Source organism: Callorhinus ursinus, unplaced genomic scaffold, assembly GCF_003265705.2.
Source record: "Callorhinus ursinus isolate GAN/ISIS: 27379988/994484 unplaced genomic scaffold, GSC_fseal_2.0 scaffold4, whole genome shotgun sequence".
In the NCBI taxonomy this organism is placed as follows: Eukaryota; Metazoa; Chordata; class Mammalia; order Carnivora; family Otariidae; genus Callorhinus; species Callorhinus ursinus.
The window spans coordinates 132,526,078-132,545,424 of record NW_027397066.1 but is presented as its reverse complement, the minus strand read 5'-3'; the positions used below and the strand labels follow the sequence as shown (position 1 = coordinate 132,545,424).

The window sequence follows — 19,347 nt, the reverse complement described above, 5'->3', positions numbered from 1 at the left end:
TCTTTCTATCTTTCTTTCTTTCTTTCTTTCTTTCTTTCTTTCTTTCTTTCTTTCTTTCTTTCTTTCTTTCTCTTTCTTTCTTTCTCTCTCTCTCTCTCTCTTTCTTTCTTTCTTTCTTTCTTTCCTTTTCTTTCTTCCCTTTCTAGATTTTGGGCAATGACCAAGGATCAACTAGAGTCATTTTAAAAAAAAAAACAGTATTGGGAAATATGTTATAAACTTAAGTTTATTCACTTGTCTTAATTTCAAATTTAATTGCAATCTTCCCTCTGCAAAAGAGGTGTCTATGATAAAGCTGTTTAAAGCTTGTTGAATATATGCCCTTTGAAACTTCACTGCATAAAGTCACAATATCTTCACAGAAACTCAACATCAGTGGAGCAACAGGAACTCTCATTCATTGCTAGTTAGAATTAGCCTGGTGATGGGTATTAAAGAGGGCACATACTGCATGGAGCACTGGGTGTTATACGCAAACAATGAATCATGGAACACTACATCAAAAACTAATGATGTAATGTATGGCGATTAACATAACATAATAAAAAAAAAGAATGCAAAGTGGTACAGCCACTTTGGGAGACAATTTGGCAGTTTCTTACAAAACTAAACATACTCTCACCATATGATGCAGCAATTGTACTATTTGATATTTACCCAAAGAGTCAAAGCCATAGGTCCACTCAAAAACCAGTGCACAGATATTCGTGGTAGCTTTATTCATAACTGTTGAAACTTGGAAGCAACCAGGATGTCCTTCAGTAAGTGAATGGTACAACCAGGTAATGGAATATTATCAGTGCTAAAAAGGAGTGAGCTACCAAGCCATGAAAAGACATGGAGGAACCTTGAATGTATATTACTAAGTGAGAAAAAGCCAATCTAAAAAGGCTACATACTGTATGATTTCAACTATGTGACATTCTGGAAAAGGCAAAACTACAGAGACAGTAAAAAGATCCATGTTTGCTAAGAGTGAGAGGAAAGATGAATAGGCAGACCACAGATTTTTAGAGTAGTGAAAATATTCACTATGAGAATGTAATGATGGAAGCATGTTATTATACATTTGTCCCAAACTATAGGATGTATATTAACAGTGAACCATAATGTAAAATATGGACTTTGGGTAATTATGATGTCAATGTAGGTTTATCAATTCTAACAAATGAATCATTCTGGTGAGTGAAGCAGATATTGGAGGACGCTGTGCATGTGTGCGGGCAGTGGTATGTAGGAATTTTTGGTATTTTTTGCTCGATGTTGCAGTGAACCTTAAACTGCTCTAAAAAAGTTAAATCGTAATTACAAAATAAAAAAAAAATCAACATCTTTAGTAAGCACACATTTCCAAGGGTGAGAAAACCAGCTCTTGGCAAGAAACCAAAATTAACATCCTTTATTATTCTTTATGACTAATAAAAATAATTTTAAGCCACTGTGAAGAAAGACCCTTCATGTAAAAGGAATACATTAAAAACAACATATTTTACCTAAACTATCCAGATTGGCTACTGACCCTGATTGAGTCTTGCTTCAGAACAAAGACTTTTACATTCTGAAACTTTGGATCCACTTAAGCACTCAAATTTTCAGATAAATCTAATTAGATTCATCAAGATGGAAAAAAGATACTCAAATCAAAACATTGGCTTTGATTCACCCATCAGTAGGTATAGACTTTCTTAGAGGCAGGTCTTTTATTTTGTTGGTTGCATAAATTCCTCCAGAACTCTCCCCACTTCCTAGGAATCGTCTAACAAAGTGAAAGTTCCTCATCTTTTATAATCCAGGAAAAATAAATATGTTCCAAAATATTTTAGGATTTCATTTCGATATCTGGAGTTAAGAGATGACTACCTGCAAGTCACTACAATTTTTGAGAGACAGAGGAACCATTTGAGATGTCACAGATTCAGCAAAAATTAGAACTGTTAGTATATGTTTTATCAAGTGCCTAAATTAGCACTTCACATAATCATGAAATTAGAGATTTGGGAGAAATCTTACACATCACCTAAACTTATTCCCTTTACAGATGAAGAAATGTGGAAATGAGATGAATCCAGATGTCCTGCATTAGTATTACAAATAGTAGTAGTGCCTTTTTACTTTTAATGCTGTAATATACATTTAAATAGTACAATATATTATTTTTTCAATTATTTTTATAAAAATTTTACCAATATCATAATTTCATTTTATTTTTTTATTATTTCTTTTATTTTTTTAAATATTTTACATATTTATCTGAGAGAGAGCGAGCACGCGCTCAAGAGAGCGTGAGCCCAGGGGCTGGGGTGGGGAGCAGCAGAGGGAGAGGGAGAAGACTCCCCGTTGAGCAGGGAGCCGACATGGGACTCTATCCCACGATCCTGGGATCATGACCTGAGACTAGGGCAGGCGCTTAACCGACTGAGCCACCCAAGTACCCCCAATATCAAAATTTTAATTTATGGGCTTATTTCAACCATTTATATACTTTCCAAGCCATAGAATATAAGAAACTAAACATGTCAAGCCTCTAGGCTATTGTGTGACAAAATACTTTAATATTAGGAGTAGGAATGCCAATGTGTCAGCAGTGGTTTTGGTCAGTTAAAATGTTCAAGAAGCAGAATTAATTCTATTAAGCCACCAGGGTACTATATAATGCACAGCGCTAATTACTGAACTGAAAAAGATTATGCTATTTTCAGACAGGCCTAATAACTCTCTTAGGACAGCAATTAAAAAAGTTTGAGTCTGCGCTTTAAGTCATTTCCTGACTGAAATGAGTTTCTGGTGGGAAAACCATTATTTTAAGTGCCACAAAAATGTCAGTCACGGTCACGAATTAGTGTTGAATCCCTTAACATCAGCAGAACAGCAGAACATCACAGACACAGAAGTTGAATAAGGTTCAGATTGTCAGTGTGACAAGGCAGAATGGATAGCTATCATCTTGCAAGTTGCTGAAGACACCGAAAACACTGAAAATCTATCTAAAAATAGAAATTTTTGTAAATTATTTTTGAGAGAGTGGCAAATCGTCTTTATTATCTGCCACTTTTGAAACATTTTTTAAGGAAGTTAAAATGGTCACTTTAACTGTCCCATTTAAATCTATTTTTTATCTGCCACTTTTGAAACATTTTTTAAGGAAGGTAAAATGGTCACTTTAACTGTCCCATTTAAATCTGAAACCATGATGGTTCAGGTCTGATGACTAAAGTCATCCTACAGTTCATCAGGTAAAATAACACTACTTTTCCGCCAGGACTGAATAAAAGGACATAACAAATGTTAGCACAGAAATTTTAACCAAATTTCATAGCAATGATAATTACTTTTTTTCTTTCTCAGTGATTTGTTATTTTCAAAGGGTTTCTTTATATTTTTCATTTCAACATGTATCTACTATGTGTGTACTCTGTGTAAAGCACTGTAGGAGATTGGAGTCAGGAAGATACAAATGAGGCAGACTGCCTTTCTGAGTCTTGTTTTTAACCCACAGATACCTTTCAACTGAATTTATATTACTATATAATGAATGGCTATGATTTCCGCAATAATTTTTTTGTTTACAAATAAAGAAATCTGAAATAATTGGCAATTGTAGCAAATCCATTGATTTCCCTCCACCCTGGTGCCATCACCACAGTTCAGACAACTATGATCAGTTGCATCGGTTGCCTGGATTGTTTGTGATATCTTCCTAAAAGCTCACCTGCCATCAGATGTACACCCTACAATCTATTGTCAGCAGACAATGTTGCAAAAGAGGGTAGCCAGTAATCTTCCTCTATCAAAACCATGAAAATCACTTTCTTCTGGTAGTTCCTTAATGCTCTCAGACTAGAACTTTATCATTTCTCTTACACTTAAAACAGTGCCAGCTTGCAGAGTAAAAACTCAGTAAATACGTATTGAATGGATAAATGGATTGATAAATGAATAAAGAATGAACGTTGCCTGAAATTAGCAAATTGGTTTGTGTTTTGTTTTGTTTTGTTTTGTTTGACAGAGAGAGAGACAGCAAGAGCAGGAACACAAGCAGGGGGAGTGGGAGAGGGAGAAGCAAGCTTCCCGCTGAGTAGGGAGCCTGATGCGGGGCTCCATCCCAGGACCCTGGGATCATGACCTGAGCCGAAGGCAGATGCTTAACGACTGAGCCACCCAGGCGCCCCGAAATTAGCAAACTGGTGAGTCAGATTTAAAATCTCAGTACTATGACTCTAGAGTTATTTTTTGTACAGAGTATAAGAATGAACAAATTTAACATTTGTAATTTATATTTTGTGGTAATTAAAATATGTGAAACATTGAAACATTTATATTTTACTTGTATTTATTGAATAAGAATGATTTTAATTAAGAAACTATGGAAGCTTTGTTAACTTTTGGAGGAGACAGAAACTTTAAAACAATCATTTATTGAATATTCCTACAACTTGAAATAATTTATATTATTTCCAAAGCCTAACCATGCAGAGAATTTCATGTAATGAATTGCGTTTTTACAGGTTTTTATGCCTAGAAGTTTTTATTGTGGTGATAATAAAACGTGATTTAAATTATCAGGCAATGTCCCTGGTACAGTCAATGACCCAAAGACAACATAAAAAGAAATAATCTCATTAGGAAATATTCTTGCTTTCCTTCCTTAAACAGATCATATATCAAAGATATGCTACTTGTTTATATTAGAAAATACTATATCATCCCCCAACTAGATTTTCTTCCTTTCTTCTGCCCAGGGAACAGACAAAAATCATGAAAGCCCTGTCCTGTAATTCCTATCTTTTATATCTGTTGACATTTTAAGAGCCTTATCTCTTGGTAACGCCCATAAAATGTTCATCTCCCACCCAACCCAAATATTTTAAATTTTTACAGCAGAAAAATCAAAACAAAACAAAACAAATAAACAACAACAACAACAACAACAAAAACAGAAGATAAAGTACAGTTCCCTGACTCTGTCATGCCCTTGTATCACTTTGAGTCTGTGTACAGGCTCTTTCCCCAGCACCCTCCCATACTTTTTCTCCTGCTCAACCATGTGCAAAGCCCTGCCTAGATTCCCCACCTCTGGAGAATCCTCCTTAACATCCCTTCCGCCATACTGTCCTAATCATATGCCGGGGAGCTGGCATATTTTACACGCATCATTCTCTGTTACGTTTGCTTATTGACATGTTAGTCTCCTCCATTAAACTGGGGATTATCAAAATGAGATTCTTTTGTTTTTGTTTTTTAAGTGCTACAATGAGAAGGGAGTGAAATCTAGAGCTAGGTTTAGGTGAAAATGTTAACAGATCTCTCATACCCCAAATTTGCCTTGCATTTTGTTACATGACCCATGCACTTCAATAATGATATGACTTCCATGAGAAAATAGTCATCTCATTTCGCTCTCATTCTTCTCACAGTAGACAGCAATGGTAGGAACACGATGACTAATCGAGTATTCAAAAGGAACATGTTAGTTCTATTTGGTGATGAATGCCACATGCAATCTTCATCAGAAAGCTTAAAAGGCACCACCTTGGAACGGATGGAACCCTGTAGTTCCACAGAATGAGAGCAGAAGGCGGAGACACACCCTGACACCAATGAAAAGACTAGATGTCCATTTGTCTTCTCATCAGCTTTGCTTCCTGAAGGTACCCCTACAAGCTCACAGTACTGTTATAAACCATGTACATGTTGAGTATCAGTCAAGGTCACCAAATAAGAAGTCACCCAGTTTTGAGAAAAAAATTAACTCTGGGCTATTCTTTAACATTCTATGAGATGCTTTCATGAATTTAACTTAAAATTAACAGGATCCATTTATATACCCAAAAGTAGAGAATTCAATGCTTTTAATCCTTACCTAGGGCCAGTCTCACAGCCAGACACAAATTTAAAGCCAAACATCCATATCTTTTTTTTTTTCCATTAGGTGCAGAAAACAACAATGACAAAAACTCTGCCTGAAGTATAAACAGGGAGAGCAACTGAAATAACACTATCCCTGACAGGTTCATACACAATCTGCTTAATAATACACAAACAAACAAACAAAATCACTCTGCATTTGAAATGCTTTGCAATTTTTGCTCTTACTTTTCATAAGTCTAGTTTCATAAAGAATGTGATCATCTCATTTCACTTACTCTATGATCCACTCTTATCTCTGCTGTCAATAAGATGACCAACAGAAGGGAAAAAGCCCTTCCTACCAACAGCAGAAACATTTAATATTTAGAGGTAAATATATGCATGTAGGTGTATGAATAATAAAATATGTTGAATAAACAAGTGAAGTCCAAACCCCTGGAGAATAAAAGATGAGTCTGGGCTGTGCTCATATCAGAACAGTGCACTGCATTTAGAATTCAAAGATTCCTTGTTTGATTGAATAAAGCATTTATTGTTTTTAGTACTAAAACAAATTAAGATTTTTATCTTCTTCCTAGAGTGTCCCAGAGAACAGGCTACTTGTCAGCTGTTAGATATGGATAGATAAAGATACAGATGTAAATGTACATATTAGTAGATAGAGATATACCTTAATTGTAGTTGTGTGTGCTCCAGGGTATTCTTTTTCTTCCAGTGTTGACCATCTTTCTATAAATTTGGATACCAGGGAATCATCATAGTCCACTATTTGAAATCCAGAGACGTTTGCACCTCCAAACTGAATTTTTAATAGGTCTCCATCAGTAAATCCCTAGACATAGAAAACGTTTGTCAGGCTTTCCTGAGAATCAAAGAGAACTTAATATTTACCAAATAACTCTATACATTGTGGTTTTACAAATGTCAAAGAACACATGAGTGATAAAAAGCCTAGAGTAAATGTTTGTGTATTTACAGCCAATATTCCGAACCAGTACCTACTGCCCTCTTGGCATCACAGTGGATCTTTAATCAATGATTTTTAGTTGATTGTACTCACATAAAAGCTCTCCATTTTATTGAGAAATCTTCCATGGATAAGTACTGGTTTTATTTATGCAATCTACAACAGAGCTCTACCACAGAGTCAGAGATACTCAGTAACATAAACCTAGTTCCCAAGAGCTACAAATGGTAAGCAAGTTATTCTTATTTAAATTGTTCATTCTCTCAGGTGATAAAACACCTTTAAAAGGAGAATGGAAAGTACTGAATGCCTAGTCATTATTTGAGAACAGTCAAATAATTTCATATTAAGTGTGCAACTTAATTTTTTATAACATATATGAAAGTTTAAAAATCACTTGCATTATTAGAATGAATTCAGTCATTAGTAAAACTATCATGTGGTGTTTCCATTGATTTCAAATATTGTGCTGTCATAAATTCTATCTCATTTTGAGAGTATATTCTCTCAAAGATGAAATCACAATTTTAATAAATCACAATTATAAATATTTTTACCTTATACATTTACTCATTATTCTGCATAAGGATTGAAAACATCCCTGAATCCAAAATACAAGAGAATCTTTTCTTTGTTATTGATATTAAAAAACATATTTTAATACTATCTGTGTGAAGAAGGATAATTACTTTGTTATTGGCTCATTATTTTGGTTTTTCTTTTCATTAAAATAATGCAAAATAGTGCAAGAATACGTAGAACAAAAGTCACAGCTTTTCTGCTCTGCCCCGCCCATGCTCCAGTTAAGCTGCTTCAAAACAATCAATTTCAGTAATTTTTGTTTTTCATATATTTACCTCCATATTTCTGTATGACACATTTTCACTATTCTTTCTTAAATTATTCATTTTAGATATTTTTATTGAGTTTCTGCTTATGTCAGATGAGTATGTAATTCATTCACATTTACCTGTTCACTCATTTTCATGTTCATGGTTTTCGTATTTATAATTCTATTATTCAGAGCAAGGTCAAATAATGTGGTAGGACTGCATTTTCCTTCTTTTGTTTGTGTTTTTTTTTTTTTAAGAGAGAGAGAGCACAAGTTGAGTGGGAAAGGCAGAGAGAGAGAGAATCTTAAGCAGGCTCCAAGTTCAGCACAGAGGTAAGGCTCGATCTCAGAACCCTGAGATCATGACCCGAGTGGAAATCAAGAGTCAGACACTTAACCAACTGAGCCACCCAGGTCTGATGTTAGTAATTGCTTCATTTTTTTCACTACTATAGTTTCCTCTATACCTATCCTTATTTTTCTCTAGTTGCTCCATGAGAACTTTTCATGTTTATATGAGTAAATTTTTTAAGTAATATCAAACACATCAAGTAATCTGTTTCTCTTTTTTCTGAATATTTAATTGGCAGGAGACCTTCTGAATTGGTGCCTCTTTCCATCTCCTCTGCAACTGTTCCTCTGGAGTGTCCATTCACCATGTTTCCGACTTGTTCACCCGCTTCCTGGATCACTATTCTCTCATGTTTTACTCCCTTCTTCTGCCAGAGCCCTCAATACTTCCCTCAGACACATTGGAGGTAAATTTCTTGAGACACTGAATGTCTCAAGATATCTTCATTTTGCTCTGACACTTGATTATTTTGGCTGGGTACCGAATTTTATGTTGAGACTCTCATAATCTGACTTTTATTGTTCCTACTGAAAAATACAATGTCATTATTTCTAATTACTTTTTTATGTCACCTGCTTCATACTCCTCTCTGCCTCCACCTCCCACCTGTCCGAAACTTTTAAGATCTCCTATAGATCTCTGAAATTTCATGACGACATTTTCTTTGAAACATGAAAGAAGTCTTTCTTTCATTGTTTTGTGTACTCAATGGGCATATTTGTATCATCGAGTACTGGGAATTTTTCTGAATGCTCTTTGATAGTTCCTTTCCCCTGTCTTCACTATTCTGTCTTCCTAGAATGCCTGGCATTAAGATATTGTAACTCTTAGATTAAACATCTAAATTCCTCACAAATTCTCTGCACACACCACTTCATATTGTATTGTCATTTTGTTACATAATCTGGAAGATTTTTCCTAACCTTGTCATCAAAGTCATATAATTTTACTTGTTATTTTAGAAAAAAAAAATTTCCCATAGCTCTTTCTTATTCTCTGAGGTTTTTTTTTTCTTTTTCATAACATACTTTCTCTCTTCTTTTTTTAATTTAATTTAATTTTATTATGTTATGTTAGTCACCATACATTACATCATTAGTTTTTGATGTAGTGTTCCATGATTCATTGTTTGTGCATACACCCAGTGCTCCACGCAGAACGTGCCCTCTTTAATACCCATCACCAGGCTAACCCTCTCCCTAACGCCCTCCCCTCTAGAACCCTCAGTTTGTTTCTCAGAGTCCATAGTCTCTCATGTTTCGTCTCCCCCTCTGATTTCCCCCCCTTCATTTTTCCTCCTTCCTTATGGGTAGTTAATTTTCTTCTCTTTCTCTGCAGATACTCATTACAATTTTAAACATTTTTCTTGTGTTTTCTGCCTGCCCTGTTTCTGTTTATTTATTCATTTATTTATTTGTTTGTTTTGTATTACATCCTTCATGGACCAGACTTTTCTCAAATGCCTGATTCTCTTTGGCTGTTTAACACTTAGACACTAAAACATTTCTTGGAATTTCCATGTGCATGGGGGAGGCTCCTTGACAAATGTGCTTCACTGTAAGATAGTCAGGTGGGGGTGGATTGCAGTACTTTCTGTCCATATTTATGGGTTGAAGAAATGAGAACTGGATCCCTTTATGACTACTTCTTCATCACTTTATGTACAAAATATCCTTTTAAATGCTATATCAGGAAATTAATCACAATCTGTGTTTTGGGAGCCTAATCAAGCATTACCAATTCCTGAGGAAATTCATCAGTAATGGTATCTGAGGACTTTTCTACCTTTTATAGCCACCTCCTTTAACACTCATTAGACTCTGGACAGGGGAAGGGGGACATCTCCAACCAAGAGTCTGGAAGATGAACGCTCTTTAACTCTGAATGGGATTCTTCAATTTTAAATGTCAGTGAAATTTTCAAGCTCTAAATTCTCAGAAACTGCAGCACTCCTCAGATTATTTGAACTTACTGATTCACTAGAAGTTCCATATGTTGAAGATACCAAGTATTCAGAAATGAAAAAGCAGAATTTGAATTCAGATAAAATACTGGGTATGTTCCTCCCTAGAAGCATGATAGCAGCAGGCTCCTGTTTTATATATATATATATATATATATATAAATATATATATACATATATATATATTTTTTTTTTTTTTTTACTTTGGTCATCCATACATTTCTTTCCTTTTCATAGCATCAGATATCAACTCTCAAATTGATGAGCCACCTTCTGTCATTATTTCTCAATGTTCCAATATAATCTTCTCCATCTGGACATTTTTAAAGATCACGGCTTTCAATGTGGCTCTGTGTTGTTCATCAAATGGCACAATTCACACAGGGGACTAACTGTCCAGGCTGTTCTTTGCACAGAATGTGGCTCTGAAGAGTGAATACAGAGCTTTATCTATTTTAACCCTTGCTTCTCTGGTAGGGGGTCATTTAGGATCTATAATATCATATTAATGGAAAAATTCTAATGAATTTTATAGTAGTTAGCCATTTCATTGGTAAACAGAAGTTTTATCTGAACAATCAACTTCTACTAATAACATGCAAGTTTGAGATTTAATATTCTAAATCACTGGTGCCACCTTCTAGTGAAAACAGTATCAGTTGTAAAGTTTTTGTTTTTGTTTTTTCCATCATTACTAGAGAGAATGTCTTCTGATATAACAATCTAATATTCCAGAAATCACTTACAGAAACAAATCTACAGGGCTGCCTGGGCTCAGTGGGTTAAGCTGCTGACTCTTGGTTTGACTCAGGTCATGATCTCAAGCCCCGAGTAGGGCTCCATGCTGCTGAGCATAGAGCCTGCTTGGAATTCTCCCTCTTGCTCTCCTTCTGCCCTTACCCTCATTCCCTCTTTCTCTCTCCCTATCTTTCTAAACAAACAAACAAAGAAACAAACGAAAATAAAAAAAAGAAAGAAAGAATTCTACATTTGGGGGGTGCCTGGGTGGCTCAGTCATTAAGCGTCTGCCTTCGGCTCAGGTCATGATCCCAGGGTCCTGGGATCCAGCCCCGCATTGGGCTCCCCACTCCACGGGAAGCCTGCTTCTCCCTCTGCCTGCCAGTACCCCTGCTTTTGTTCCCTCTCTCATTGTGTCTCTGTCAAATAAATAAAATCTTAAAAAAATAAAAAAAGAATTCTACATTTGGGTAAATATGAAACCTTTTCAGAGTCCTATTATGCTATTTAGAATAAGCTCTCATTTTTTCCCTCCTTTTCTCATATCTTCTTGAGTTTGGGAAGGGCAGTTTTCTCAGTCAAGTAAGATCATACTTCCTCAAAGAACATAAACTTTTGCAATGGTAAAGGCTTAAGGTCATTTTACTACTGATCTGAAAACTATTTTGAAAAAAGTATCTAAAAATAATTCTAAATTGGCTCTGATTATACTTGAGAGGGAGCTACAATTAACCACTTGGATGTTCAGTATAATCATAATTTGACAGAAATCCCAATGAAAAAGTGATCAGCTACAGGGATTTAATTTCATTGTGTTGCTTACATATTAAATAGAAAATCAGAAATAAATAAAATAATATGTTAATATTCTTGACATTTACAGCTTTAATTTTTCACTGATGTATTCTCCCAAATGTGCATTTATTTCAGATACTATATTTACTAAAAACTTTAAAGGAATGCACAGAGGGAAAAATTATAAAACACTATGATAGTGAGAAACAAGAGGAAATTTGAACAATTAAACTTTATATATTTTTGAAAACTTTTCCATAATTAAATATGCCTTCTAAGACAATTTATAAAGTTTGTCAAATATTTCTTACATCACTAATAATAGGAAATTGATTAGAAAATGTAAAATGAGAAGTGAGTGTAAAACACAAACTCAGAAAAATATTGTTACTTCTAATTGATCAATAAAATCAAGATATGTTTTAAAAAATAACACCGATAAATGCTGGTCATTCAAAACTATTTTATAAGTAGCTCTATTAAAATTATAAATATCAATTAATTCACCTACCAGATTTGCAATGATATAATGGTAACCTTTAACATGTTTTCCAATGGTAATAACCTAACAAAGATAAAGAAACAATTATTTAATACATGCAAATAATATAAATTAAAATTATTGATGTTATGACCCAATTGAGGAAAAAAGTGGAATTTTATCTACTGTTTTCTGATATTCTATGATGATTCCTACTTGATAAAATACAATTATCAAATCCAGAGAATATTTCTCTCAGAAAAAAGTAACAATACATTTTAGTGCTTTATAAATGCTATCTTTCAAGAAGTCAATAACTGAACAAATAATTACTTCAGTTTAGTCAACAGTGAAAATAAGGTCAGAAGATTTTCAAGAAATGTAAAACAAAAAGAATATTGAATCCATAATAAGTCACAATTTTATTCCTCCAAAAGCTATTTTTCTAAAACATCAGAGAGCTGAAACCAACACCTGAGATTTTATATTCACACATCAACACTCAAATTTATAGTAGAACATAAATTTAAAAAAATATTAAGCATATAAAAGAATTCTTATATGAATCTATAAAATAATATTCCCATCTTAAGAGTCTTGAAATGTTTGCAATTTAGTTCAAATGAACATTTTTGTTTCCAGCTTGAGGTAGCAAAACATCAGAGAAGCTAATCTTTCTCCACAAATCTGTCAAAAAAAAAAGAAGAAAATAGCAGGAGGGGAAGAATGAAGGGGGGGAATCGGAGGGGGAGACGAACCATGAGAGACGATGGACTCTGAAAAACAAACTGAGGGTTCTAGAGGGGAGGGGGGTTAGGGGATGGGTTAGCCTGGTGATGGGTATTAAAGAGGGCATGTATTGCATGGAGCACTGGGTGTTATGCACAAACAATGAAACATGGAACACTACATCCAAAACTAATGATGTAATGTATGGTGATTAACATAACAATAAAAAATAAAAAAAAACTCAATGGCAAGATAAACATGGTTGTCTTGGTAATGCTCATGAGTTTGGGGCATTACTGAATCAATGTGACTTTTCACTGATCTATAGCAATTCAAGATGGTAGACATTGGTGAAATGACCCCGCTATAGTCCTAGTACTTAGATATTCAAATATAATTTTTATGTTTAAGAAAACTGTCACACCAATAGAAAGCATGAAATGGCAGGGCTGCAGACAAAATTTCAAACCATTAGCCTGGTTTATCCAGACAAAATTTCAAACCATTTCCCTGATGACACAGTTTTGATGGCTTCCCATTGCTTCTAGCATAATAAGCAAAATCCTTAATTTATGCTACAAAGTCCAATGATCTTGCAAGCTTCTCCAGACCCTCTTTTTCCATTCTCTATACTAGAGTCTCATCAGCCCTCTTTTTAAGTATTTTTGTACATGAAAAGGCTTCTTTCTGTCACCTCAGGACTTCACATATTCTATTTCCTCTGCTTGGAAAGCTCTCTCCACCACTCTATCATTTGTCTTATTAATGCTTCAGGCACAAGGAATCTCAGCCCAATGTTACCTCTTAGGAAAAGACTTCCCTGACCTTCCCTTATCCCAGACAAAGTCAGGTACTTCAAAGCAATGTGTTTAGTTAAAGAACAAGGTCAAAATCCTAGGAAAGAGTCCACCAAATGCCCATTTGATGTTAAGTGATAGCTATTTGGAAGAGTTAGGGCTTGTGTCATTTTCTAACCTATTTTTATGTAATACAACTAAATCGCTTTTTCCAAGAAAATGAACCCTCTGTATTGAAAGGAAAATTGTGAAGAAAAGATGTCCTTCTGCATGAAAAAATATATTAATTAGCATCACTTGAATTGAGTTGATTATGTCCCTCATACTTCCTACTGACATCTGTTGATTCTGCTTACTGTTCATTCTACTTTCTGAATCATGTTTGTCTTCCTTCTGGGAATTAAAAACAAACAAAGACCAAACAACAACAACATATCATAAAAATGGTGCTACCAGTAGTTGAGTTTAGCGTTCACTGAAAGAAAGGGAGGGGATATGAAAATTTACTAGCCCTGCCTCTACATAGGCATTCATGTTGACCATACTATCACATTTTTGCTTTGTAATAATCAACATTGCACTACCAATACTAAATTTATATTGATTTCTAAATGTTTCTGATGGCTGAGTCCTTTTCCCCACCCAATCACAACCAGAAATAAGTAACTCCAAGGATTTATTGAATGATAAAATACTCATAATCAACAAAGATTGATTCTCTTTCTAACTTTAAACTTTTTTAACAATAAAGTTTCATCACCTCTGTTCTCTTGTAAGTATTGATAGAGTGAATAAGTAAATAGTGTTTCCTTTTCTTGAAATGTACTTCAACCCCACTTTTTGCTTGGTAAACTCTATTCCTTGAAGGTTTTCCATGATCTCCTAATCTAAACTATTTTTGTAATTTTTTTCATAACATCCTGTTCTCTTCATTCATATATATATACACCATTATAATTGCATATTAATTTCTGTAAATATATCATAAATATTCACCTTAATGGGGTTTTGCCTGTTTTGTTTAACATTACTTTCTTGGATCCACCACAGTGCCTGTCTGGCAAACAGACACTCAAGGCAATTTATTGAATGAGCAAATGAATGAACCCAAGCCAGACAAATGCTGCCAGTATGTGAATATCTAACCTGCAGTACTACAGTGTGACATGTAAAACTTATTTTCCCCTCTAAACTATGGGTTAATGGGGGTACAGATACCATTCTTCCCTTTCTTTGCATGTTTCATTCTAGACACAAAGGATGTCTGCAGTTAGTGTTTGCTGAATGATGCAACCAACCATTGTACCACTCATTTAACAAATTCAAGAGTGTCTTTTGAAAATACAATATACATGTGCATACTCTCTGTACCTTTTGAATGGATATCCATACGGACATTTAATCATCATATATTTGTTTCAAAACATTGCATTCCATATATTCCCAATTTCTCCTATAGTTTCCCTCTTCTAGTTTTGGAAATAATTATTTTCATATAGACACTCACCAACATTTGTTATGATAATCCATGAATACATAAATTCTTTAAAAAAAGACTAATAACTATTATTAAAATTCAGTTTTAATGAGACTCTCCTATGAAATTCAAATGAGTTGTTGAGGTTCACATTTGAACACGAGAGCTTCAGGTTAAAAACAACCTTAATTTCATCTCCTGAGACAGGAATCAAGATTTTTCCATGGAAATGTTCACCACTCTGGCATATAAGATTTAGCTCTTTCTCATAACAAGTTAGTTTTATCCAGTTATTTAATATTTTATGCAAGATCCATTTTGTATGTCTTAGGGCCCGTATTATTACATATCAGTTAAAGCTGCATCAACATTCATGTTTGCAAAATGCTTTGTGTTATACAAATTAGTGAATTGTCTCCGCAAAGCCTAGAAAGACCTAGAAATGCATACTTAACTGCATATTTTTCTTCCAATCCTATATTATCCCAAGGAACTAGCAGCCACTAAACACACACACACACACACACACACACACACACACACACACACACACACATTTATCAGTTGGGAAAAGAAACAGATACCCAGGGAAGCAGATCTTAACTCACTAAATCATGATGCTGCTTCACCAACATTCCTGGTCACTTATCCTATGTATATAATATAGTGGATCTTATTTTTATCATTAGGATATTACTGAATGGCTGTCCTATCCCAAAAGACCTTAAGTGGAATCAAGGTGGTAAGGTAAGCACAGATAAAACATCCTTATATCCAGTAAAATTCTCAAACATCAAACACAGACTATGTCTCTCCTACATACAACATGCTTTCTCTGAAAGACACAGATGCATTCAGACAATATAGGCCTAATGTTCCATATTGAGCTCTAATGTTTGATGTTCTCCACGTTTTGCCATGAACCACTCACTTTTCCCTTAGAACCCCAGCCTTATTTTCACTTAATTGGTGGCTATTCCTTTATCTCTAAAAAGTTCAATAAGTTAAATTTTAAATTTCCAACTAAAAATATCAAATTTTAGGGCAATGCTTATCATATAAAACAGAAGACTCAATAGTTACATATTTAATATAGTTAATGATTAATATAATGTGTCAGCATGATTGAAGACCATCTGCTATTGCTAACCAAAGCCAGAGATAATTTAATGATGATCTTTGCTGCATCCTACATAAAACCATAAAGGAAAAACTGCTGTTCAGCACCTCACACAAATACTCACTGCAAAATGCTGACACTGCACGCACATTCTATAGTTGGTGCCATTAGAAAACAGAGAGTAGCCAACCTGGTCTACAATGTCGTTTACTTTATCCCGTTCACAGTCTAGGATTACACGCCGTTCTTTTTTTAACTCCAAATCTTGAAAAAGTGATCGGTATGTCTCATCTTTCTTGTCATTGTTAATGTTTCCCACATTGATAGCAGTCACTTGCCATTTCTTTTCAGCAGCAGAATCCAGCACAGCTTGCAGTGTTGATAAGCCTAGGAAGGCAAAGAAAAATGATGACTGATAAAGATACTTGAATAACTCAGATTTATGTTGTGAAATTGACAGCAAATATATTTTTAAGGCTGATATTTTTGTGCAGCTGAGGGGATGTTGACTCCTCTAAAAAGCTACAGTGATGATCTTTATCAACATCGATTATTTCTGCTTCACATCAAAAACTCTTTTATCTATATGCTATTGTTCTGACGGAAAGAACCATGGTTTGGGGGGAAATAGTCTCCCCTTCTTTCAGCTCTCTCAACTGTCTTCTTTCAGATATTACCAAAGAGTAATGTCTGTGATACCTTCGGTTAAAGTGAGATCCAAAGACATTACACACATTTCTTTCTCTTACAGGACGGGAAAGACTGTTTCTTTACATATGACAGTCTATCATTTCATATTAACATCCTCAAGAGGTTGCAAACATTTTCAGGGAGACAAATGTACATAAGTCTCTGTGAGCATACAAGCCAATAATCTTGATGAGGCTATTATCTTTCCTCCTATTGTCTTTCATTCGGCAATTGTTTTTCCTCAGCCTTCTATCACATCATATTTTTGTTATTGGGACTGATATCATAGAGATTAAAATGTTCTCCTATTAACCCAGATGGTAACAGTTAGTTTTCTAGCTCAGATTTGTTACATTTACTTAACTTTCCAAATGTAAGACCCATTTCCTATTTATCAGTAACTTTGCTTATAGCATCATACAACTTAGAAAATTTCTTTTTCTTTTTAATAAAAATTCATTACTTCATATGTAGGATTGAGAAGGGAAACAACTGGGGAATTTATTGCCTAAAGCTAAATCTGCAGTTTAGCACTTGGGAAAGCAGTACATAAACTTGTCTTCCATATCACTTCAACTCTTCACTAGGTGTTTCAGGATGGTTGTAATTCTGAATCTATAACCCTTCATCATTTGTTAGATGGAATCTTTCCAAAAAGGAAAAGCTTTTTCTACTAATTTCTACTAATTTCTAGTAGAAATTTCTAGTTTCTACTAAATTTCTAGTAGAAATTTCTAGTTTCTACTAATTCTTTTCTACTAATTTCTTAATGAACAACATCTTCATTTCTACTAATAACTTAATGAACAACACAAAATCTGGGCTCCAAAAAGAATTCAGGACTCATCACATCATCTTTTTTTTTAAAGATTTTATTTATTTGACAGAGACACACAGAGAGAGAGGGAACACAAGCAGGGGGAGTGGGGGAGGGAGAAGCAGGCTTCCCGCCCAGCAGGGAGCCCGATGCGGGGCTCCATCCCAGGACCCTGGGATCCTGACCTGAGCCAAAGGCAGACGCTTAACGACTGAGCCACCCACGCGCCCCATATCATCTTCTTGATTCCATAAAGTCCTACATCTTTCTCAGAAGAATGCTGATTTCTTTTTGCCCATAAAATGTGGTATTTACCTAATGTGATCACACTGCTCTATAAATTTTATTCATGTGCTACGCTTTATTTCAATCTATTTACTATGGCAAAAATCTGTGCTTTCTAAAAAAAACTATCGAACTTGGAAAACCATTATTAAAAATTGGATTATTCAATACGGGCCAACAGGATATGAGATTAGCCTAGAATGCCTTATTATACAAAATGCAAGGAAGCTCTCCAAAACTATCAGCTTTATGTCAAAAGACTCAGGAGCCAATGTGATGAAAATCATTTTAAGTAAAGATGAGGCAATTTGGATATCAATAAGAATAATAGCTGCAAAAGACTTAAAATATATAACATATTTTAAATCCATGAATTCTTATTAATATCTAACACTATAAACTACCAAAACTGAAACAGCAAGAAATAGAAAACTTGAACAGACTGATAACCAGAAAAGAAACTGAATCAGTGATATTTAAATATATACAAATATCTGGTTGCCTTTGAAGGATACTAGGAGCTGAGTTATTATTTTGAAATTGGTAAATAAGGGAAAAGAAACAAGCATTTTCCTGCCTTCCTATATGAACTATACTCAGGATAATAACTAATTAAGACAGCTTTTCCTTTTTGGAAAGATTCCATCTAACAAATGATAAAGGAATATGGATTCAGAATTACAACCATCCTGTAACACCTAGTGAATTAATGAATCAAGGTAACAATCATTAACTTCTGCTAAAAACACAAAAGGAGAGATGACCAGAAGTTACATGTCTCTAAATAGGAATATTTAACATCACCTATGGAGTATTCCTGCCAAAAAAATGAACATGAATCTTACAAAGTTTCTAGATCTAGCTACCAATTTATAAGGAATATGTAGCAGAATAATATGCTAAATACCACAGTGTTGAAATAATCAAATTGAAATTCTACATATGTTACTAAAGACTTAGAAGATATATTAACCAATTGGGAGATAGGGACCTCATTTTTATCTTGATTCAAATAAACTGTGGGGAAAAAATGGATGATGATATTAATGAATTACTATTAATCTGCCTGCATATGATAATGATATTGTGGTTATGTTGAAAAGAAGAGTATTCTTTCACAATACAAACTGAAATATGTACAGATGACATGACATGGTGGCAGGTATTTGTTTCAAAATAAATGTGAAGGACAAAGAGATATAGATAATTACAGGATTCCTTGTATATTGGTCATTAACAAAGCTGAGTTAATAGTCCTTGGGGGTCTTCATACTATTCTCTCTATTTTTTAATTAAAATATTTCACTATGAAAATTGAAAATAATTTATTTTTATTTCAAATTGGGAAGTTGAACCATAAATTGAACTTAAAGTGAAATTTGTTTTTTTGGCAAAACAATAATTGTTTCCTCTGTCCAGTCATGTATCAAAAACAT

The 19,347-nt window shown here is 34.3% G+C and overlaps 1 protein-coding gene across 4 annotated transcripts in view; it reads right to left on the bottom strand.

Moving 5' to 3' along the window:
• GRIA2 (glutamate ionotropic receptor AMPA type subunit 2) overlaps positions 1 to 19,347 on the bottom strand; it is a 147,396-nt gene that overhangs the window by 46,482 nt on the left and 81,567 nt on the right. For all 4 annotated transcript variants that reach the window (XM_073892418.1, XM_025874372.2, XM_073892416.1 and 1 more), the window contains exons 4-6: positions 16,310 to 16,506; positions 12,027 to 12,080; positions 6,539 to 6,700 (exon numbers count right to left, since the gene is read on the bottom strand). In XM_073892418.1, the coding sequence (XP_073748519.1) occupies positions 6,539 to 6,700; positions 12,027 to 12,080; positions 16,310 to 16,506 (413 nt within the window). The remainder of the gene's footprint in view (positions 1 to 6,538; positions 6,701 to 12,026; positions 12,081 to 16,309; positions 16,507 to 19,347) is intronic.